Here is a 23,247-nt window from a genome sequence, read left to right on the forward strand (position 1 = left end):
GTTCTCCTTCTTCATCTTCTCTTCGTCTTCTGCCATCTACACAGGATCCACTGTTTAGTCCGGAAAGAAATTTGTTGGGCACCAAGATCGATGGCAGATCGATGCAATTTGTTTTTCTGAGGAGCATCCAGTTTCAGAAGTATCATTCTTTAAAAGAAACCAAAACTTTCAAATAAAAGGAGGGTGTTTGTCTTGACTCAAGCACAATATCCAACTTGTACGGGACAGACATTACTGGAGGAGAATTTCCATCGTGCATGATGACCAATGACATGTGGAGGACATTCACAAGATCTCCGACGAAAGTTAACTAATGATCTGTTCATAATTGTGTTTTCCCCTGGGAATTTTGATGTCCTTTTGTAAAATCCCGAATGTGCTTTTTTCACAAGCAGATGGACAGTGACTTGAGCGGTTGCTCACATTGAACCGTATCAACTTACCATTCTCTTAGCTTCCTGCTTAGTATGTTATTGCTGGGTTATCACTCATCACTTCTAAAAAAATTAATAGAAAAGGTAAGCCAAGTTAAATGTGTACTTGTAAAATGGGTAGATGAGTTTCACTTTTTGTTTAAAACTGGAAGTTGTCGACTCATTTTCATGCGTTTGCATCCAAATACTGTGGTACGCACTTTAAAACACTCACAGTACCCTTAGAAACTGAGATGATGGAAGGACAACTCAACCTTACTTTGTCGATTGAAAACAACGGTTGAAAGAAAGCTCGGATAACAATGAACACTGTCTTGAAACAGCTACGGGAACAACTCCAGCCATGGATTTATCAGACGGAGGACATTTTCATGGACCGAACCTTATGATGCAAATGTAGTTGTGAGTGTGGAACCTTACCTTGCGCTTGAATAGTAAGGAGAACCTTCCTGCTCAAACCTCCTAATTATTGGTTCCTTCAGAGCCTTTTCTTCTTCGATCGACATCTGCGCATATCACCAATTAAAGTGTTATTGGAATGTTTAAACATCCAAGCCGTAAACAAAATTAACAACATGTTTTACTCAAGATTAGGGAAAATATTCTTCAATTACCAAGTCAGAAATTTTATCAATACTTGCCAGGGTGCAGAATGAAAATTACTCAACCTGTGTACCACAACTTAGTCATATGATCTCATTACACAATGTGAATGAAGAATTTGTATTTTGTATATTGCAGAGGAATGGCACAGACATTCCATTTGGAAAAGTTATAACAGAGAAGTAGCTTGAGATTAAATATTTGTATAGAAATCGGTTTGATCCCATATATTGACTTCATTTGTCCATTACCTACTAATGCCTGGCCTCCATGCCCTACATGTGATGCGTATACAAGCTAATCCACAAGCCTAAGAAACCATAGTGTGCATGCTATCCAGATAAATAAATAAACCAACAAATCAACAAATGGGGAGAACTATGCTGTCACATCATTCCCTAAAATTAAAATGTGGCCATTGCAAGGTTATGTCTCCATCTACAATATGATACTCTCCTCCAGTCTGTCTGTCCATCCGTTTAGAGTGGGGCTTCCTTTTTAGAAGACAGTAAAGACTGAACAGAGAATTGCAGCTTTTGATGAGACGAGATGAGATGGTGGTCGGCATCACGCCATTGGATGTGCGTTTGCGTAGACTGGGTCTGGAGCTTGGTGTGACTTGCGGGCCCCGTGCTGCCGGGTGAGAGGGCCCAGACATTGATGGACCTATTCATGAAGAGCTCCGTCCGTTGAGGATGTGGTAGAGCGAGGTGAGATCAAGGATTCGTGCCACGAGCGGTGGCTTCAGAGTGCACAGTGGCTTTGATGGGGCAGAGGGCCATGCATGTGGCACATGAGGCCATGTGGATCGTCTGGGATGTGGCCTGGCCTTGTGGTTTGCTGGGTTTCTTCGACTTCGTCATGCTGGGAGCAAGGGCCAGGGATTTGGTGACTCCCTTTATGTTATGTTATGCCTGCAGGGAACCAAGCTCCAGTAATGTGCCGAATACATCAGCTTTGTGGGTGGCTTTAGTGGAGGGAGAGGGAGACGCCCCTGGCTTGATGGGTTTTGCCGAATCTAACCCATCGAGGAGGACACGCATGAGCGCGCAGGGAGGGGGGCCTGAGATTTGGTGGACCCGAGTGGAAGGGGGGCCTGATATTTGGCGGACCTAAGTGGAACGGGGAGCTGAGATTTGGCAGACCTGAGTAGAAGGGGGGGCTGAGATTTGGGGGACCTGAGTGGAAGGGGAGCCTGAGATTTGGCGGACCCGAGTGGAAGCGGGGCATCATATAGTCAACAGCAACTTACATGCGCATGCACACACACACACACACACACACACACACACACGTCATCCATTTATAGTAGAAAAATATATAAACAAATCATTTTCTTGTATTTATATATATATATATATATATATATATATATATATATATATATATATATATATATATATATATATATATATATATATATATATATATATATATATATAAACATATATGTAACTAGCCCATTAGATTTTGTTTAAGGCCCGGATGCAGATCCGGCCTTTCAGTGGAATACAAAACGTAAACTGTTCAGGCTAGTGGAGGTATGCGCTCTGATGGGTGTTCTACTTTGTACTGTTTTCTATATCGTCGTCATGCATTTGGTTCAGCAATCGGGCCCTTCACCTGCACTTGGTTCCACAAACGGTCACTCGCTTGCACATTTCAGTTCCGGTGATTGTGTAGACGATTCATGTAGAGGCTTTATGATAGCTGGCCTCTGATCCATTTTGACAATGAATCAAATCCAGATTGAGACAGCCCAAATGTTAAAATTTCCATCCGCATCCTACGACAGCAGGGAGTGCTGCATCGTGGAGCTTTCTATTCCTTATCCGCACCAGTTTACCGATGTATATGCAAGATCCCGAGGAGTATTTTTAAATAACTTGGCCAAAATAAAAGGAATCGCACCCAATAACCCAAGTAAGAATAGAACATAATCCAAAGAAAATGTCTTTTTTTATTTTTGACGTGCAAAGGTACCTGCAATGCCTGGTCCCTCCTCCCAACCCTTCCCCTCCTTCTTCCCACCTCTCCCCGTCCCTCATCCCAACCATCACCCTCCGGACTCCCACCCCACCCCTTCCGCTCTCTCCTCCCAACTCCTCCTTCCGCACAAGGTGCGAGTAGCTCTGCTAGTAACTAAATATTTTAGTAGGAATACAGGATTAGGAGTTAAAGAGTGAAGAGGATGTACTTGGCACTGTGATCGAATGTGCCTGTTTATCTGTGAACACAATATCTCAAAAAGTTGTAGACGGAGTCGTAGAAAACGTGGTAGACAGATCGGATGTGTGACAAGGAAGAATTTGTTCGATTTTGGTGAAGATCCAGATATGAGAATTCTTTTTAATTTTTAAGTGATTCTTCACCATTGAGGATGTGGCCAAAAACGAAATACAGCACGATATCTCAAAACGTTGTGGACGTATTATGACAAAACTTGGTGGATGAGTTGGTTAGGTGACAAGAACAAGCGGATTAGATTTTTGTTCAGGTCCGAATCCAGATCCGACCCATCAGTGGGATACAAAACTGTTCAACCTGACAGAGGGTATGCTCTCTACCAAGTACCATTCTAGTTTTTAGTGTAAAACCGTTGATGAGCTGATAAATATCTATCCTATCCACTATCCAGGTAGCTGCACTATTCACACGTGAGGATAGAGATTACACTGCAAAGCTGACATCTCAAGGGTCGCAAAACTGCAAGGAAATCCATTTTGGACGTCCACAAAATGTCCACCTCACAGACATTCATTCTGTGATACAAGAGGTTTAAAGAAACGCAAGACAATTTAATTGTCACAAATATAGAAGCCAAGCAAACACTTCACGGCCCAAACACGACGCACTAAGCAAGAAAACGTTATGTTTACAACTTCACATGCAAGCCAGCAACACTTCACAGCTCGTGCTTTGCTTTATGTTGCTGTCCTGTTTATGGCCAAGACTCATGGGAGATATTAAAAAGGGAAATGTGAGGTGATAGACGATCTCAGTGCAACTCGATGGTGATAGACTGTACCAGACATCATTAAAAATATATTCCATTTCTCAAACGATACTTTTCTCGGTGACTAAGGTCAAAACAATACTCGGCAAATGTCCTGAAAGTGTGTCCCCTGGTTCCAATCCAAGGAAGCTTCCAATCCTCCGAGACACATTTAAGGTTGCGAGCAGTGTGGGGTTAACGCAATGCCAGGCAACAACATCACTTTATTATCAAAGGACTCGTGCCTGTTTGTGTGGAGGCTGAAAACGGTGAAGATTTAAATCCCCATAATGGATCCACATGCTTCTGCAACGAGTGATGGCAAAATAGCTCTCGGGTGGCACCGCATCTGTTCATTTGTTCTGGGGCTTTCTACCCTCCACGAGGAAATGCCCCATCATCATTTTCCCTGCACCCGCACTTCTCTTCTGGCAACACATGAAAAACTTGTGCAAATAAGCATCGATCTTCTGATTCTTCACTGATAATTCTTGCTCATGCCTTTTTTAACGTTCATTTGTTTTTTTGGGTGTGGCGGTAGCTTAGTTGGTACAGTGGCCATTTTGGGAAAGGTCACGATACTACCATCTTTAGAGGCCATTTTTCCCCGCAGAGCAGGGGTTGGCCTTTTTTGGGCACCTTGGTACCCTTTTTTAAAGCAATGTTTTATGGCCGGATGCCCTTCCTGCCGCCAACCCTGTTAGTCGCCTCTTGTGACACACAGGGAATTACCAGTGAACTGTTACTCAATTTGCCGACCTTGGAAGGATGACAGGCTAAGTCAACTCCCCTGGTGTTAATTCAGCGATCGACCGGGATTCGAACCCAGGATCCTAGGATCCCAAGCTGGCACCCTAACCGCTAAGCCACACCAGGCTAAAGGTCACGACACTGATATGCCAAAAATTGTCTACGCAAATCCAGCTGAAAGATTTGGATTTAAGCTTTAATGAACTATTTAAAAATTGGAATCCAGAGCCAGTCCAGGAATACTTTCCATGGATTATCAGAGACAGGTTATTCTTTGTTCCACCAGTGCTGTTGCACATTTCACATTTTTGGTTCACGAGTTATCAAGTGACCACTATATTCGTCATGTGTGTGCGTCTGTCTGTGTCTGTCTGTCTGTCCGCAGCATAACTACCCGATGATATCATCCGATCTTAATGAAACTTGGGTGGGAGGTTGATATCATGATCCAGTTGTGTCCTGCCTAGAGTGGGCGTATTGCGCCCATTGTGGGTGGAGCCACACCCGAAAAAGATGTCTTTTTAGGGGGTAGTCGATTTCAAGCTACATCTTCTCCGAGGGGTTTGGTGGAATCTGACAGGGGTTTCGATATTTGGTTAGGCTAATGTCATGTGTCTAGCCCCACGGAGCTCGATTGTTCATTTTTCCTTTTTTTTTTTTTTCATTTCATTTTTCACCAAATTTTCGGTATTGTCTAGCTAACTAACTTCATAACTGATTATACATTATTTTCTATCTCATTTCAAGGTCAGTAACCTTCGTTTTGACATTTCCGGGCCTGGCCTGTCCGGGCCTGTTTCGGTTATAGTCCGTCCTTTGTCATTGAATACCGCTCGCTCGTGAACCATCGTCGTCTACTGACTTGTTATTTTCTGCAATTGTTTAAGACCAAGGCTTTGAAGTTTTCCTATTCCCGAAATAACCTTTTGTAATTACTCTTGGCATTCATTCCGCAACATCTTTTTCTTGAAAGGATTTCTTCAGAAATTCTGTGGCATGAATAATGTCAGCAAATTTGGATTCATCCATAAAGTTCCAACTCCCAACGCCTCCCATTCCATGCCTCAATTGCTTCAACTAGAATTAAAATGCCACTGAGTTATCTCACACCAAGAATACCTTTCATCACCGACTCCACCGTCTTGACACCAAACACTTTGGATTCAAACAGAGCTATATTTATATCATACATTTTCATATTCTACAGAAATAGGGCTTTCAAAAATTTCTGAGCTTTGGCCCCTCTTCTGGTGCTGATGAAGGTATCGAGCTGATAGACTAATGTACTGTATCTGGTTCCACATTTTGCGACATTTTGAACTGGCGTTGTCACAGCTAGAGTGTGGGGTTGATCCGCCATCTTGAATCTCGAAATTCTATTATCTGATGGCTTCAGAAAGATTTCCATTACATTTTTCATTACTAATGACCGAGAATTTGATAACAAAATGAAGTGCAATGGACCATGAGATATGGAATTCAATATTGGGAAATTCATTTTTTTCTGTAGCTGTCATTTTTCTAAATCACCACTACCTTGGCGATGTTTCCCCAATAATCTTTTTGATGTAACACTTGCATTTTCATTCAATACCTCGCCAAAGTATAATTTGCCATCATACGTTAAATTCCTATGACTTTGTTGCACAGAGGGGATGGTCGGGAATTCAAATATTAACCCGGATAAAATTCATGTATGCATGAGCATTCAGGGAGCTCACCTACAGGCACACATGTACACTTAATATATATATGCATACACTTATGCCTTGCTTTGAAGAAAGTAGTGTGCAGACATGAGCAGAGCAAGCGGTTTCTGACAATGCAATAAGCAAAATAATTAAATTACTATTCCACGAATTGAACAGAAAAATTGGAATGATCCAATTTTTTCTACATTGCGCTCAGTCAGTTGTACATCTATATAATAATGATGATGAGCAAAGCTGTTTTTTATTAAACTTTTTGAAAGTTGATTATATGTGAGATAAAAAAAAGAAAAGAATTAGCTCTGTAATATTTCTGGAATCACCATAGTTCAGCCGTGGCTGAGTGAAGCAAGGTCGAGGCTGTTTATTCCTGATAGGTGAAACACCCTGTAACCCATGTCTACAGAAAACAGACTTTTTGGAATGCCAGCTGCATTTTCCATGCAAATATCATGTAACTTTGTTAAAACATTATCCATGGGGAGGCGCTCCGATGTTGAAATTTGTGTCAATCGCTCAAACAGTTGCGGCGAAAATGAATTTAAAAGCGAACTTAGAAAGCATCTGAAAAAGCAAAGCCCATCCATGAGTGCATTTTTGTATTCAGACATCGTCTTCTTCTTCTTCCGTATGCTCAAAATAACCAAAACAGTTTTTAAAAATTCAAAATGAAAATTGACGCTTTTATGCAACCTTGACCTTTGACCTTTTGATCAAGAAAAAAAAACAATCGACTCATACCTTTTGCTTAGTGAACCAATTCAGTGACCCCATATGCAAATTCTTTAAATTTCAGGTCAATCGGGTGAAAATTAGTTATTTTACGCAACCTTGACATTTGACCTTTTGATCTGAAAAAAAAAACAATCTGCTTGTAGCTTTTGATTGGTGAACTAATTTCAGTGACCCAATATGCAAAATCTTCAAATTTCAGGGTAATCGGGTGAAAATTGATGATTTTACGCAACCTTGGACTTTGATCTTTTGATCTAAAAAAAAAACAATCAGCTTCTAGCTTTTGATTGGTGAACCAATTCAGTGACCCAATATGAAAATTCTTAAAAATTCAGGTCATTTGGATGGAAATTGATTTTACATGATGCTGACCTTTGACCTTTTGAACAAATTATTAATTTGCCTTCATATAATCATAATAATGTTTTGGTGAAAATCTGATGGCAGTACCTCAAATGGTAAAAACGTTATGGCCCAGACAGACAGACGCAAACAAACAAAAAAAAACACACACACACACACACACACACACACACACACACACACACACACACACACACACACACACACACACACACACACACACACACACACACACACACACGTGATTACAAAACCCTGTCTCCTGTTGTGCAGCAGACGGGCTAATAAAGGTTAAAAGGTCAGGATGGAAGAAAAAGAAAGTAAGGGCCTCAGTTGATGTTCAAAAATATGGTCAAGGATAGTTGTGGGCACCTATTACTAGTTTGATTAAGATCAGTACACAAGGTATTGAGCATAGTATTGAAAGTTATCCCATAAACTCATTCAATACAATTACGTTTATTTGTTATGATGACATTATGAGAACACCGTCATTATGAAAACTTGGCCATATCAAGAAAAATGCATTTCTATGAAATATCTCACCTCTTTGTTGTCACGTGCCAGTTGGTCCTTTGTTATTGTGGCCAGGACGTTCGCAGCTTGCTCTCCTCCCATGACTGAGATGCGTGCATTAGGCCACATAAACAGGAAGCGAGGGCTACAAAGGATCAAAGGCACATGTGGTTATATATATATATGTCTTCAATGGCAATCTTCAATGCACTTCTGCATATGCACACATACAAACGCATACATATACTTACGCTAACATTTGGCGTCTGCCAAGCAGGCACGTAAGACATCGGCCATTTAGTCCGGCAGCTAAGCTAAATATAGCATAACAATTGTGCATTTTGTGAGGAAAGCACCAAATTTGGCACACTAGTAGACTATCATATTATGAAAAGATCTGGATATTGGGCCGTCTCAGATTCAGAGATTTGATTTTTGCAAGATTTGCAGATTTTGCAGATTTGCAAGTTGAGATTGCAACGCCAGGGACGGCCGACTCCTTCCTGCGAGCTGCCCACGTCACCCGCACAAGAAGAGCTCATCAAATCACTGCAGCGGCACTGCACATCCTGCAACACCGTGCGTATGAACGCCACTGTATGACATATGCTGATGATGCAGAAGACCTGCCTGAGTTCGAAGACTGGTGTCACCAGAGAGGAGAAGACATTCCCAACTTTCAGTACTGGGCAACTGTGCTGGAACTAGAGATGTTGGTACTGGTCTACGTGCGTTCTCTGCGGCAGGCTTCATTCACGACGTACCTTGATGCCCTGACGGAACTGGTCCCATGGTTCCATGCCTTAGACCACACACACGATGCCAGGTGGGTCCCTGTTCACCTGAGGGACATGGTTGCACTCCCAATGAAGCACCCAGATGTAGCCAGAGAATTCAGGGCTGGCAACTTCACTGTACAGAAGATGAAGAAGGTGTTCTCTTCGATCCCAATCGAATCGAAATCTTGCAAAAATCAAATCTCTGAATCTGAGATGGCCCAATATCCAGATCTTTTCATAATATGATAGTCTACTAGTGTGCCAAATTTGGTGCTTTCCTCACAAAATGCACAATTGTTATGCAAAGTTGCCCCACTAATTATAAAGCTCGCAGTGTGAAGTGTAGAAAATTCTGAGGAGATTACGGCTGGCTCAATAGCGCAGTGGGCTGTTGACGCTTAATCAATGGAGGTCCATGGTTCTAGTCCCATATTGAGTCTGAATTTTTCACACTTAGCCCCTCATACGAATTTGATTCCTGTTTATATATATATATATATATATATATATATATATATATATATATATATATATATATATATATATATATATATGTATGTGGCGGACACAAAATCATTCCGCGCACCAAGTGGGCGGCGGCCACGCCCGAGGGGTAGGCGTGGCCTCAGGATATACACCGGGCGCGCAGCCCGGAGCGCGCCAGTGCAACAGTGACTTCTTTGGAATAAAGAACTATAAACTCACCGCGTTGTCCGCTTCCTCCTTGGTAGCAAGTCACGCGCGTAGTACCGCGTGCTTCATTGGTGACCTCCGACATTCAAGTCAGCCGTCGCTGACTCCCCGAAACCGCCACAACAATGGCTACCAACGCGGTCTCCATCAAGCTCCCCGTATTCTGGGAATCACAAGCCGAAGTTTGGTTCCTGCAGGCGGAAGCCCAGTTCCGACTTCGAGGCATCACGGTGGACGAGACGATGTACTGCCACGTGGTCTCTGCCCTCGGGCCCGGCATGGCCACCCGCGTCGTATCGGTCCTAAGGAATCCACCTGCCGACGGCAAGTACGAGGCGGTCAAGCGTCTCCTCCTCGCCATGTTCGGCCTTACGGTGGACGCACGGGCCGATCGCCTCTTGCACCTCCCCGGGATCGGGGACACGCGACCGTCGGTCCGTATGGACCATATGCTGGCGCTCATGGGCGACGAAACCCCGAACGCTCTATTCCGGGCGTTGTTTCGACGCCAGCTGCCAGCACAAGTCCGCCTCGCTTTGGCTGGTTCCGCGTTAACGGAACCCCGTGCGCTCGCTGCTGAGGCCGACAAATACTACGCGGCTTTGGACACGCAGGCGAGTCTTGGCGCGGTTGCCGCTCCCGAGACTCCCGAAGCTTTCCCCGATGCACCGCACCTCGTGTCCGCCGTCACGCCACGCCCACCACCACCACCACCACCACCACCACCGCCGCCGCGAAGAAAACCGCGGCCTCCGACGCCGCAGCTGCCCGCCTGGTGTTTCTTCCACGCCAGGTTCGGCCACGAGGCTCGGCAGTGTCGCCCGCCGTGCTCATTCGGCAGGTCGGGAAACGGGCGAGCCGGCGCTCGGTGGCAACGGTGAGCGTCGGCAATTCCAACAGCCTGCTGTACATAACGGACACCTTGTCCGGGCGCCGTTACCTGTGCGATACGGGAGCGCAGGTGAGTGTCGTTCCTGCCGGTACGTCCGACAAGCACACCGCGGGCCGGGGCCCCGCGCTGCTTGCGGCCAATGGTACGTCTATACGCACGTACGGAAAACGCTGTCTCTCCCTGCGGTTCGGAGGTCAGGTTTTCCGTTGGTCGTTCGTTTTGGCCGACGTGCCCATGGCACTGCTCGGCGCGTACTTCTTATGTGCGAATGGATTACTGGTCGATGGAAAGCGCAGAAGGCTTGTCCAGGCTGAGACGTTCAGCTCGCTCGCGTGTGCGCTGCCCGGCTCGTTGAGCAGCTCACAGAGCGGCTCATCGAGCGGCTTGCTGAGCGGTTCCGTTCCGGCCAGGTTCATCTGTACGCTTCCGGCAGCGGACGAATTCGCCCGCCTCCTCGTGGGTTTTCCGGCCCTCATGCGGCCGACCTTCTTGGCGGGGACCGTCAAGCACGGTGTGGAACACCACATCCCCACCGCCGGGCCACCGGTCTACGCCCGGGCACGCCGCCTCGAGCCGACAAAGCTCGCCGTAGCTAAAGCGGAGTTCGCTACGCTGGAGCGGCTCGGCATCGTGCGGCGCTCCAAGAGCGCGTGGGCGTCCCCGCTCCACATCGTGCCCAAGCCCGGCGGGGGAAGGCGACCGTGCGGGGACTACCGGCGCCTAAACGATGCCACCACCCCCGACCGCTACCCCGTCCCCCACATTCAGGACTTTTCCGCCCGCTTGGCGAATATGTCCTTCTTTTCAAAGGTGGACCTTGTGCGCGGCTACCATCAGGTCCCTGTCAGGCCGGAGGACATCCCGAAGACGGCTGTCATCACGCCATTCGGGCTTTTCGAATTTCTTCGGATGCCCTTCGGTTTGAAAAATGCGGCTCAGGCGTTCCAGCGCCTCATGGACAGCGTCTTGCGCGGCTTGGATTTTTTGTACGTCTACCTGGACGACATCCTCGTCGCCAGCGTGCGTCCCGCGAAGAGCACCTTCACCATCTCCACACGCTCTTCGAACGTCTGGGCCAGCACGGCCTGATCGTGAACCCCGCCAAGTGCCGGTTCGGTGTTGCTGAAATCGACTTTTTGGGGCACCGCGTCACCAGGCACGGGGCCGTCCCCCTACCGGCCAAGGTGGAGGCGGTGAAGGGGTTTCCGCGCCCCCGCACGATCAAGGGGCTCCAGGAGTTCCTGGGCATGGTAAACTTTTACCATCGGTTCCTGCCCCCGCATCACCCAGCTCCTGCGCCCCTTACACGAGGCCCCTTCGAGGGAAGCCGGGCAAAGGTGACGTTACTTGGACCGAGCAGATGGACGCGGCGTTCTCGGGCGCGAAGCTCGCCTTGGCCAACGCCACCATGCTTGCGCACCCGGCGCTCGATGCACCGATCGCCCTCACCTCCGACGCTTCGGACTACGCGGTGGGCGCAGTGTACGAGCAATGGGTGCATGGAGCTTGGCAACCGCTGGCGTTCTTCAGCCGGCAGCTTCGCCCGCCCGAACGCCATTACAGCACCTTCGACCGCGAGTTGCTTGGGCTTCACCTGGCGGTCAGGCACTTCCGCCATCTGCTCGAGGGCCGTGCGTTCATGGCCTCCGGAAGGCCGTCCGTGGCTGGGCCAGGACGTGCCTCGCGTGCCAGCGTGCAAAGGTGCACCGACACACCCAGGCCCCCTTGGCCCCGTTTACGGTGCCGGAACGTCGGTTCGACCACGTTCATGTGGACCTGGTGGGACCTCTGCCCCCCCTCGCGGGGTTTCACCCATGTCCTCACCATGGTGGACTGCACCACCCGGTGGCCGGAGGCCGTGCCTTTGGTGGCGACGACGGCGGCAGACATCGCGCAGGCGTTCATCGCCACCTGGGTCGCCCGGTTCGGCGCCCCCTCGGACATCTCGTCCGACCGCGGCCCATGTATGTATGTATATGTATATGTATATATATATATATATATATATATATATATATATATATATATATATATATATATATATATATATATATAGATATATATATATATATATATATATATATATATATATATATATATATATATATATATATATATATATATATATATATATATATATATGTGTGTGTGTGCAAGCTTTTCAATACAATTATACGATACTTTGAGAAGTGTCTGTTTGTATGTTTGATTGATATGCACTCCTGAACGGCAGGACGGAATGAATTGAAAACTGGTGATTGTGCACGGGGTGTTAACGGGAAGGTTTTAGGGAGTAAAACAAAATTCATCGTCCCGGATGTTCAGGGTGGGGTGAGGCCCCGTGATTCTTTCTATGTAAATATATTGTTACGGTTTTGCAATAAAAGACACCCCCTCGAGTTATTTACACGACATCATGTAGCCTGCAGTAGTCAGTTATTTCTTATTAAATGTAAAGATTAGCTCCCTTCCCATTGTGTAGTAATTAAAGCAGATGTGCGTTGAGTTAGGCAGGATCCCAACCCTCCTTGTGGGTGAAAGAAGACGTTGTTTTCATGGGCGGGGTGAAACAGTCCACGTGATCAACCTCCAAAAGGAGGCGGGAAATGAAACCTTCCAAAAGGAGGCGGGAAATGAAACCTTCCAAAAGGAGGTGGGAAATGAAACCTTCCAGGAGGTGGAGGGGGGGGGGGGGTGGGGGGGGGGGGAGGAATAACCGCACGTGACCAACCTCGGCCAATGGGAGGTCGTGGAACATTCCAGAGGGAGGCAAGGCTGAGTGACCACACGTGACTAAAAGCGACCAATGGGAGACTGTGGAATCTTCGAGAAGAGGACACCACCCGATAAAGGTCCATGCCCATCGCCCTTCGGGCTCTCTCTCCTCGCTCGTCCTTCAAGCTGACTGTCCTACAAGCTGGTTTGTCTGTGCTTCTCTTCTCCTTCACCCTCCAAGCTGGTTCTTCATCCGTGCTGGGTCGTCCACTGTGCTGGGTCATCCTCCGTGCGATCCTCCTTCGTGCTGTCTGCCAGATAGATCTGTGCGCCACGTGCGGGAACTGCCGGACCCAAGTCATCGTCGGCCCGTCCACCCGTACGAGTCTAACCGGTGTGTGAATCATTCCCTGTGTGTGTGTGCGAGTGTAACAGGCACCTATATTGGGATTAGATAGGTAAGAATTGTTAAGTCTGCTTCTCGTCATTTTTTCTGTGCCATTGTAAATAAAAGACGTGTACATTTTGTTTCCTTTCGACCTGCTCGTGTGCATCCTTTAACCCATTGACTCAGCATAGTCCGAAACCAAATCCGGTTGCTCAATTAGGCATGTAGATCACGCAGGGTAAAGCCGCGACCACACCGTGCAATCCGCTCGGTGCAGTTGATTGGAATAAGGTGAGGGAACACAAAGGGTTCAATTCCCGGTCTTCCCGGCCACGTGGTCTCGCAAGGTATTCGGGTCACGATCGATAACCCTTCAACCCGTGATTGGTGGATTGGCGATTGGAGTTGCTACGCAACCCGCCGACCGCAAGTTTCGCCGCGGTCGACGACCCGTGGACCCGGGGTCTGTAGGGAAGCAGGGTCTTAACCCCACCCTTAGTACATCGACAGACCCGGGATCCGCAACAATATATATGTATGATATAGCGCCGTTACCGGTGGGATGGGTTATTTGCTAGTGTTCTTGTAATATTCAAGTGTGTAGCCAAATTTCGTTTCCATACCCAGCTACTCACTCAATTCTTATAAACAAGCATGATCAACTCATTAACAGATAACATTACCTTGTTAAACATAGAAATTCAATTGGTTTAATTAAATTGAGGCTTGCCTGTAGGCCCGACCACACATGCCATAGTTCCCTGCACCATAAGAACCACCAATAATAACAGTGATCTTCGGGACTTGTGCACAGGCCACTGCCATGACCATCTTGGCACCATCCTTGGCAATGCCGCCCGCCTCGTATTCTCGTCCAACCATAAAGCCTGAAAGGGCACAGTGAAATAGCAGCAGCTTGAGATGAGTGTACAGATTGAACATACCATATCAAAACAAAACAAAAGAAGAAGCCTAATACAGTATGAGACTACATTTTTACTTTTAACGTTGAGGAATCATAATGGAAAACACTTCATAATGTACAAAAAAAAATTCACGGAAAACAAACCAAAGTAAGTTCAGTTTAGCTTCAGTGTTATGCATACTCTTCCATTTGCTTCGGTTATGTGAAGAAATGCAAAAAACATAGGGGCAAATACCCCTGGCGCTCACCTGGTAGAATAAACAGTATACTGCATTGACTAAAGGTATTTTAAACCAATTTCAATGCTTGCTAGAAGACAGGGCAGCATGTAGAATCATACTAACATAATCATAAGACTTTAAATAAACAAACAAAAAAAATACCTGTTTTGGGGGGCAACACCCCCCCCCCCCCCCTCACCCTCCCACCCCATGTACCTCATCAGACCCCAATTTTTCTAATTCCTTGAACAAACATTGGTACATCACAGATGATGAAGGTTGTCGTGATGTTTCATCAAAATTGTGTGTGTATGGACCACCTTAGACCCCAATTTTTTAAATGCCAGGAACAAACTTTGGTACAACACAGGTGATTAAGGATGTGGTCATGTTTCATCATAATTGCATACTGCATGTAGTTTCTGAAAAGAAAGCAAATACCTATTTTGGGGGATAATCCCTCCCCCCCCCCCCCCCCCCCCACCCCCGTAGATCCCCAAAGGGGCAGATTTTTTAAATGTCGTGAACAAGCTTTGGTACATCACGGGTGATGAAGGTTGTGGTCAGGTTTCATCGGAATTGCATGTGTAGTTTCTGAGAAGAAAGCAAATACCGATTTTGGGGGGCAACCCCCTGTAGACCCCCCCCAAATGGGGCAGATTTTTCAATGCGATGAACAACTTTGGTACATCTCGCGTGTTGAAGGATGTGGTGAAGTTTAATCGAAATAGTATGTGTAATTTCAGAGAAGAAAGCAAATATCTATGTGGGGGGGTCAAACCTGGACCCACTTTGACCTCCCCCCGCCCCCCATAGACCCCCAAAGAGGCAGTTTTCTTTAATGCCGTGAACAAACTTTGGTACATCACGGGTGATGAAGGTTGTGGCAAAGTTTCATCTAAATAGTGCGTGTAGTTTTTTTGAGGAAAAAGCAAATTCCTATTTTGGGGGTCAAACCTGGATCCACTTTGACCACCAGTAGACCCCCTAAGGCACCGATTTGTTTAATGCCGTGAATAAACTTCAGTCACAATACAACAAAGATAATTTGTGCCAAATTTGGTCGCAATCCATTCAGCGGTTTCGGAGAAGTTTCAAGTGTTTACGGACGGATGGACGGACGGACGACGCGTCATCGCATAAGCTCCCCTGAACTTCGTTCTCGGTGAGATAAAAAACGCATTTGCAACAAGTCCTGTAACAAAATATACTGGAGAATTAGAGTCATGCGCAAATGCACAACTGGGGATTTGGAATCTGCATTGCCTACAAAGTTTTTGTGAAACACCTAAATTATTCCACTAAAATCGAACTTGTTTAAATGCTGAGCATCAAGAAAGGAAGCGGCACATACAATTTTAAGAAGTATTTTGTATGACTCGGCTAGGGTCTGAATCGAACAAGGTCGGACAAAGGGCGGATCATTCGAAGCAGGTGCCCAGGGCCCCATGCTGGAGAAAAAAAATTTCCTTCCACTTTTTCCTGTTTTTACAGCGATCACGATGAAACGAAATTAAGTGGAAAAAGGAAGACGACGACCAGAAACGTTTGACCAAAGCGCTGTCGCAATCGAGGCCAATCACCGCATTCTTCAATAACTGCATTATTTCACATTGCCTTCAGAAAGTATTCACACCCCTTGACCTTTTCACATTTTGTTGTGTTACAGCCTGAATTTAAAATGGATTAAATTGAGATTATTTGTCACTGATCTACACATAATCTACACATTTACACATTTTTTTTATCTACACACAGATCTACACAATTTTGTCCCCAACATGCCAGAGTGGAATTATTTTTTCATGCCAAAGCTCACAATAATCCCTTACTGCATTTAGTGCAAGCTGTAGCTCCTCAACAGGTTCAGCCATCACAATTGTGTCATCAGCATAAAGTAACACATACCGCCTGATAAAAACTCCTCCATCACTATCGATCAGGAAATTATTGATATTATGTGCAAGAAAATCGAAACCATTGTAACGACGACGAACAAAGTATTCAAAGTTATTTAAATCAATGGCAAAGAGTTTTGGCCCATCCAAAACCTTGATCTCTTCTATCCCAGTTAATTCACCCCAAGCAAAATGTTTTGCTTGGCCTTTTTTTTTCTTCACTTTTTCACTTTTTTTCACTTTTTCACTTTTCACACAAAATCCACTTTTTTTTTTTTTTAATTACCGACTTTTTTCTTTTCAGCAGTATCCATGTGTTTTATACTTTCCCACCCCGCCTTCCCATGCTTTCTCTCCCCAAGCCCTCTCCCTCCCACAGATCTTCCGTTGTCCTTGTTCTTTGCTGTTGTACTTGTGTGCTTCACTCTCTCTCCCCATCTTGTCTCCCGCTCCCTTTTTTGTATGTTTTGTGTGTCCGCTTTTTTTTTTTGTGATTGATGTTAACTCTTACACGAGCCTCGATCTTGTACACAAAAAAAAAAAAAAAGAGAGGAGAGAGTAATTTTGTAATAAGGACCGTTTACACATAATACACATTAGTATTACACATTCAGATATTTGGTGATGCAGCAACGTGTGTTTATTTTTTATTTCTACAATTCTACAATTTTTTATTTCTACAATTTTCTACAATTTCTACAATTTCTACAACGTATTATTTTTATTTCTACAATTTCTACAATCTATTTATTTCTACAATATTTCTACAATATTTCTACAATTTCTACAATATTTCTACAATTTATTTCCACAATTATTTCTACAAAATTTCTACAATTCTACAATTTCTACAATTTCTACAATTTCTACAATTTCTACAATTTCTACAATGTGATATTTCTACAATTTATATTTCTACAACAAAATTTCTACAATTTCTACAATTTATTTCTACATTTATTCTACAATACAATTCTACAATTTTATTTCTACAATTTCTACAATTTATTTCTACAATTTCTACAATATGAGGTGGAATTTTGCATGCAACATTTTGTTTTTTTTTGCATGCAACAACATTTTTTGTATGCAACCCTTCCATTAGCCATAAAGTAATTTTTCTCAGCCACAATTTTCATTTCCTGGATCCGTGCATGCTTAGCGTCAATTACAACCTCCGGAAGCCGAACCCTAACGGCTGGAAAGGTCTGGTGCAGCGTACAAAAGAGTGAGTACCGAAGAGGGATAAAAACCACTCAAAAGCAACAATGAACACTATTTATTACTTCGCTCGACTCTCATAGGAGTAATTATTATAGAAAGGATTCCAATTAGGTCTCATTGCTAAAATGTCATCTTTCATAAGAGCAAAACATTTCAGCAGATTAACAGCAGCTCACCGGTGATGTTTTGGAGGAAAACAAGCGGAATGTTTCGTTGGCAGCACAATTGGATGAAGTGGGTACACTGGGAAAGCAAGTATATACACACTGCATTGGCATGTACCGCAAACTACAGTATGAAAGCAAGTGGCCATTGGCGCAGTACTGCACAAAACAGGTATGCATGATACAGTCAAATTAAAATGAACACAAGTACAATGTTATCCGATCAACGTACGATCTTCTATAGTTAGTCGGTTAGTTCCTCCCGTCCCGTCCCGCTTGGGACATTGGCCTCCACTGAATCCAGTTCCAAATCAGCTCTTTCGCTCCGCTCCAGGTGGTTTCCCTCTCATTCAACTCTTCTTTCAAGGTACTGCTCCAATTCTTTCCTTCCAAATCGAATCCATTCATTAGCTACTCCAGCAGGTCGCTTCTCGGTTAGTCATAGTACCGTATTTTCACACAAATAACCTGCCCCCTTCTATAACCCGCACCTGGGGAAGAAAGTGCTCTAGGAAAATTTCAGGCACGTATAACCCGCAAGACAGCTTGTCTCTCCACTTGACCGGTAGATACGTGATCTCAATATTTCCAGCAGCCAACATGGCTTTGTCGTCAAGGGGCCATTCAAAATTACGTAACGCTTCACCCAGATCTGACAACCGTAATACTCCGTAACGCTTCAACAGACATCCTCTAAAACATATAACGCTCGATGAGGACACCCCTTACCCCTATTTCATAGCTTAATCCCAGGATGCTATCTAGTGTACCACCTACCGAATGATAGTGACTCAGTACACAACTCTCCTACCATTAATATGGACCATAATAATTGAAGCTACCCATCCCAACTCTCGTTTCCTCAATTGTGGTGGATTTAACTACCACCATGCCAATGAGCTAGGACTTGGCTCAACAATGACCAAGGAATTGCAGCTACGGACTTTTGTGATTCCATGGGTCGAACAAAATCTGTGATCTTATCAACTGGGAAATCTACTCATGGTATATGCTGATACGCTGGGCCTGATAATGACAAACTTTCCAAACAATCTCTCCTGGTCCAAGCAACAGCCTTCAAGCTTCACAATTAGAGCAGGGTGCCAGAATGTATTGAATTCCTGGCATGTACAGAGACACAGCCCTGGCCTCGAGCTTGAGAAATCATAGCCTCGCACTGTTATTGACAAAAAGGCAACAACATCAACAAAGTTGAGTGGTCATGATGAAATCTAAACTGATGGTCAGTGGTGAAGCCATTTGAAGAAAAATTAAAAAGAACCACCTTTAGAGGCCATTTTTCCCTGCAGAGCAGGGGTTTGCTTTTTTCGGGCCCCGTGGTCCCTTTTTTGAAGCAATGTTTTACAGCCGGATGCCCTTCCTGCCACCAGCACTGTTAGTCACCTCTTGCGACACACAGGGAATTACAAGTGAACTGGTACTCAATTTAACGACCTCGGAAGGATGACAGGCTGAGTCAACCCCCCTGGTGTTAATTCAGCGATCGACTGGGATTCGAACCCAGGATCCTAGGATCCCAAGCCGGCACCCTAACCGCTAAGCCAACACCAGGCTATTTACAGGACGTTGCTTGTAATTGAAAGTAGACTTTCCGCCCTGCACTGTAGTAGAGAGAGAGTCTGTTTTGCATCAATTTTGTGTAGTGGAGTGATATTGGCTATCTTCCATTAAGTAGATGAGACGTGCTCCAGCACTGAGATGTGGTCCAGGGTGAAGGACAGACCTTGGACAGTGTTTCTTGGATATGGTGAAGGTATCAAAGCATACAATGCCATCGTTAATGGATCAGCAGAGTACTGCTCTCCCCAATGGGTTTGTGCCTCCTGCCTCACACCTGTCTCTACTGGATGTTGTGAAATTTGGAGCTTTTAACATTATCATTACCTGTTCAGGGTGCCGGTGATGGCTTGCCTACTCTTCGCGCAGGACACTGTGGGATCTTTAACGTCCACCAACTAATGCCAGCAGATGGGATACCAGTTTAACGTCCATCCAAGGGATGGCATACACAATGATGAGAATAACCCTGCCTGTGAGACAATCAGGATGACATTTTATAGCTGTGTCTGCATTCGAACCCAAGCCAGACAACTTGGAGGGCACCTCTAGGCCAAGGTTAAAATATTGTACTTTAATTGTGTTTCCAGCAATTTCCCATCCAACTATCCCTGATTTTTAACTCAACAATTTGCAAAGTTCAACTTTTCCCATTATATTCTTCATTCCCCTCGATTATAGATTTATTTATATGCATAAATAATGGGATTGGGATTCCACGAGGGGAATGGAATTCTCCATTCCCCACGATTATACCTTGTTCTCTACTGGTGTTGTGCTTGTGTGCTTCCCTCTCTCTCCCCCTGTTGTCTCATGCTCCCTTCATTGCATGTTTTATGTGTCTGTGCATGTTTTCATGCCCAATGTGTTAGCTCTCACACGAGCCTCGATTCTGTATACAAAAAAAAAACACTTATAGTTTGTTTCCTGCAAACAATACATTACACGTTACCTTTTTTGCCGATTCCGAGAAGAGCACTCCATTATTCCCAACAATACCCACTGGGTAGCCATGAATACGGGCAAAGCCTGGAAACAAAGTTAGGAAAAATTCATAAAGAAATCAATTAAGCAATCCAATTTGTTTTACAGATGCATATAAATTGTACTTTTGTGAAGAAAATTCGCTTCATTGCGGTGCAAGTCAATTTATACATTTACACAAAACTAGGCTCCATGCACACTGCACAGTCTTTCAAGAATGAATGAATGAATGAATGAATGATCGATCGTTTTAAGGCCATTTTCCCCGCTAGAGTGGGGGTTAGCCTTGCGGGCCCCATGACAATCATGGTTCCCTGTTTGAGGCAATGTTTTTATGGCCAGATGCCTCTTACGATGCGCAGGGATACGGTGTACCTATTCTAAATCGGGGTACACACCGTGATCATTCATCCCAGCAAGCTGGTACTCAATTTTCCGACCTCGGAAGGATGACAGGCTGAGTCAACCCCCCTGGCGTTCATTCAGCGATCGACCGGGATTCGACCTAGGATCCTAGGATCCCAAGCCGGCACCCTAACCGCTAAGCCAACACCGGGCTTTCATGAGTGCTGCCAATTTTTTATTTCACCAGATTGGTGGGGATAACTCGCTAACTCTTTATTGAAAAACATCGTGGGATCTTGAAGGAGCAATTAGGGTAACGCTATCAGACAACTAATGGGTTTTTAATAAATTGTGGTTTTTATAGATTTAATGATTTTGAATTTGATTGTGTCAGCATGCAAGGTTTAATGCGAAGGCAAAGTTTCATATAAACTATAACAGCATTCGGTAGAGCACACACCTCCGCCAGGCTGAACAGCTTAAGTTTTGTATCCCAATGATAGGCCGGATCTGGATCCCGACCTGAACCAAAATCTAATCGGTTTGTTCTTGTCACCTAACCAACTCATCCACCTAGTTTAATCATAAGTCGTCCATAACTTTTTTAAATATCATGTTATATATCGCTTTTCGCCCGATCCCTCAATGGTGAAGAATCACTTAAAAATTAAATAATTCTCGTATCCGAATCCACATTCAGATCTTCACCAAAATCGAATCAATTAATCCTTGTCACACACCCAACCTGTCCACCAAGTTTCGTCCAAATCCGTCCACAACTATTTGACATATCCTGCTATATGTTGTTTTTGTCCCTATCTCCCAATGGTGAAGAAATTACTTAAACTTACTTAAATTACTGCCTTAAAATTGCTTAAATTACTTAAATTAAATGATAACTTAAACTTACTTAAATTAAATTAATTAATTACAATTACTAATTAAATAATTAATTAATTACTTAAATTACTTACTTAAATTAAGGTGATTAGGGCTGATTACTTAAATTAAGAAGAAATTACTCCCAAACTGAAAAAATTCTACTAGCCGGATCCGAATCCGGATCTTCACCAAAATCTAATAATTTTGTCCGTGTCACATACGCTACCTCTCTGCCAAATTTCGTCCGAATCCGTCCACAACTTTTTGAGATATGTTGATCACAGACAGACAAACAGACAGACAGATAGAGGTGAAAACATAACTTCCATCCATCTTTGATGGCAGAGGTAATTACATTGGACCCTGCAAAACGAGAATGTAGAAGCTAAATGGGTGCAAACAGATATGTAGTCCAGATTGAGACATACCACAACCATCTCCCATTAGCTTCCATGATAACGACATTCCTGGAGCATGCATTGCCTCCAAGACCACTCTCCCGATTCGAGCTCTCCCTCCATTTCTGTGCAATTCTCGACTCCAGAAAGCGTTTTATTTGTATACTCACTGTGCCCACTAATAACTCTATGGGCCTGCTGCCAGCCCTGCCATGCTGAGTGCTGTGTTTCCATAATCGTTATTACAACATTTAATTGACATTTTAAAAGTAAATTAGTTAATTATTTTATTTTGTAACAAAAACTTATTTTTTGTATCCAAGCATTGGAGCATTACATCACCAAGCATCCTTCCATCTAGTTAATTTGCAAGATCTCTACTGGATCATTGTCCATCACATAGTGAACATTCCCTGAGGTGCACAATATCACTTATTGGCGAGTTTGACCTTTCTTCCAAGAATTTTGACCTTTCTTCCTCGACCACTGCTATTGTTAACAATATCTACCTTTCCGGGGAGACCATTCCAAGCATTAACCACTCTCCGACTGAAAGACCCCTGCCTCAAAACTGTCCCAACTCTCATCTCGTTACCATCAAGCTATGGACCCTGGGCCTAACTAACACTGTCCATTCTGCTAAAAAAAAAATTAAAAAAAACTCCCCTGCACATATCCTGTCCACACCCTTCATTATCTTAAACATCTCTGTCAGAACCCCTCGCAATCGTCTCCTTTCCATTGTATAAAGTCCTGTCTACTTCCACCACTTCTCATAACTTAGTCGAACTATCCCTGGAATCAATCTAGTAGCTCGATGCTGTAGCCCCTCCATGGTACCTGTGTCCTTCCTCAGATGTGATGACCAAAACTGGACACAATATTCTAGATGAAACCTCACTACACTCCTAATGTGTTAACACTACCTCTTTTCATTTATAATTTATCCACCATGAATACAACCAAAATCCTTGTTTGTTTTATCTCTAGCTACCTGGCGCTGTGCTGTCCGCTTACTCCCCTCCACATCGTTACCACCCCCAGATCCTTCTCCTG

At 44.5% G+C, this 23,247-nt stretch overlaps 1 protein-coding gene across 1 annotated transcript in view; it reads right to left on the bottom strand.

The window, feature by feature from the left end:
* MCCC2 (methylcrotonyl-CoA carboxylase subunit 2) overlaps nt 1-23,247 on the bottom strand; it is a 208,250-nt gene that overhangs the window by 46,345 nt on the left and 138,658 nt on the right. Inside the window, exons 12-16 of the mRNA XM_068106084.2 lie at nt 20,535-20,611; nt 18,017-18,083; nt 14,303-14,459; nt 8,136-8,250; nt 855-940 (exon numbers count right to left, since the gene is read on the bottom strand). Coding sequence (XP_067962185.2) covers nt 855-940; nt 8,136-8,250; nt 14,303-14,459; nt 18,017-18,083; nt 20,535-20,611 — 502 coding nt within the window. The remainder of the gene's footprint in view (nt 1-854; nt 941-8,135; nt 8,251-14,302; nt 14,460-18,016; nt 18,084-20,534; nt 20,612-23,247) is intronic.

Source organism: Myxine glutinosa, chromosome 2 (assembly GCF_964187855.1).
Source record: "Myxine glutinosa chromosome 2, kmMyxGlut1.1, whole genome shotgun sequence".
Taxonomy (NCBI): domain Eukaryota; kingdom Metazoa; phylum Chordata; class Myxini; order Myxiniformes; family Myxinidae; genus Myxine; species Myxine glutinosa.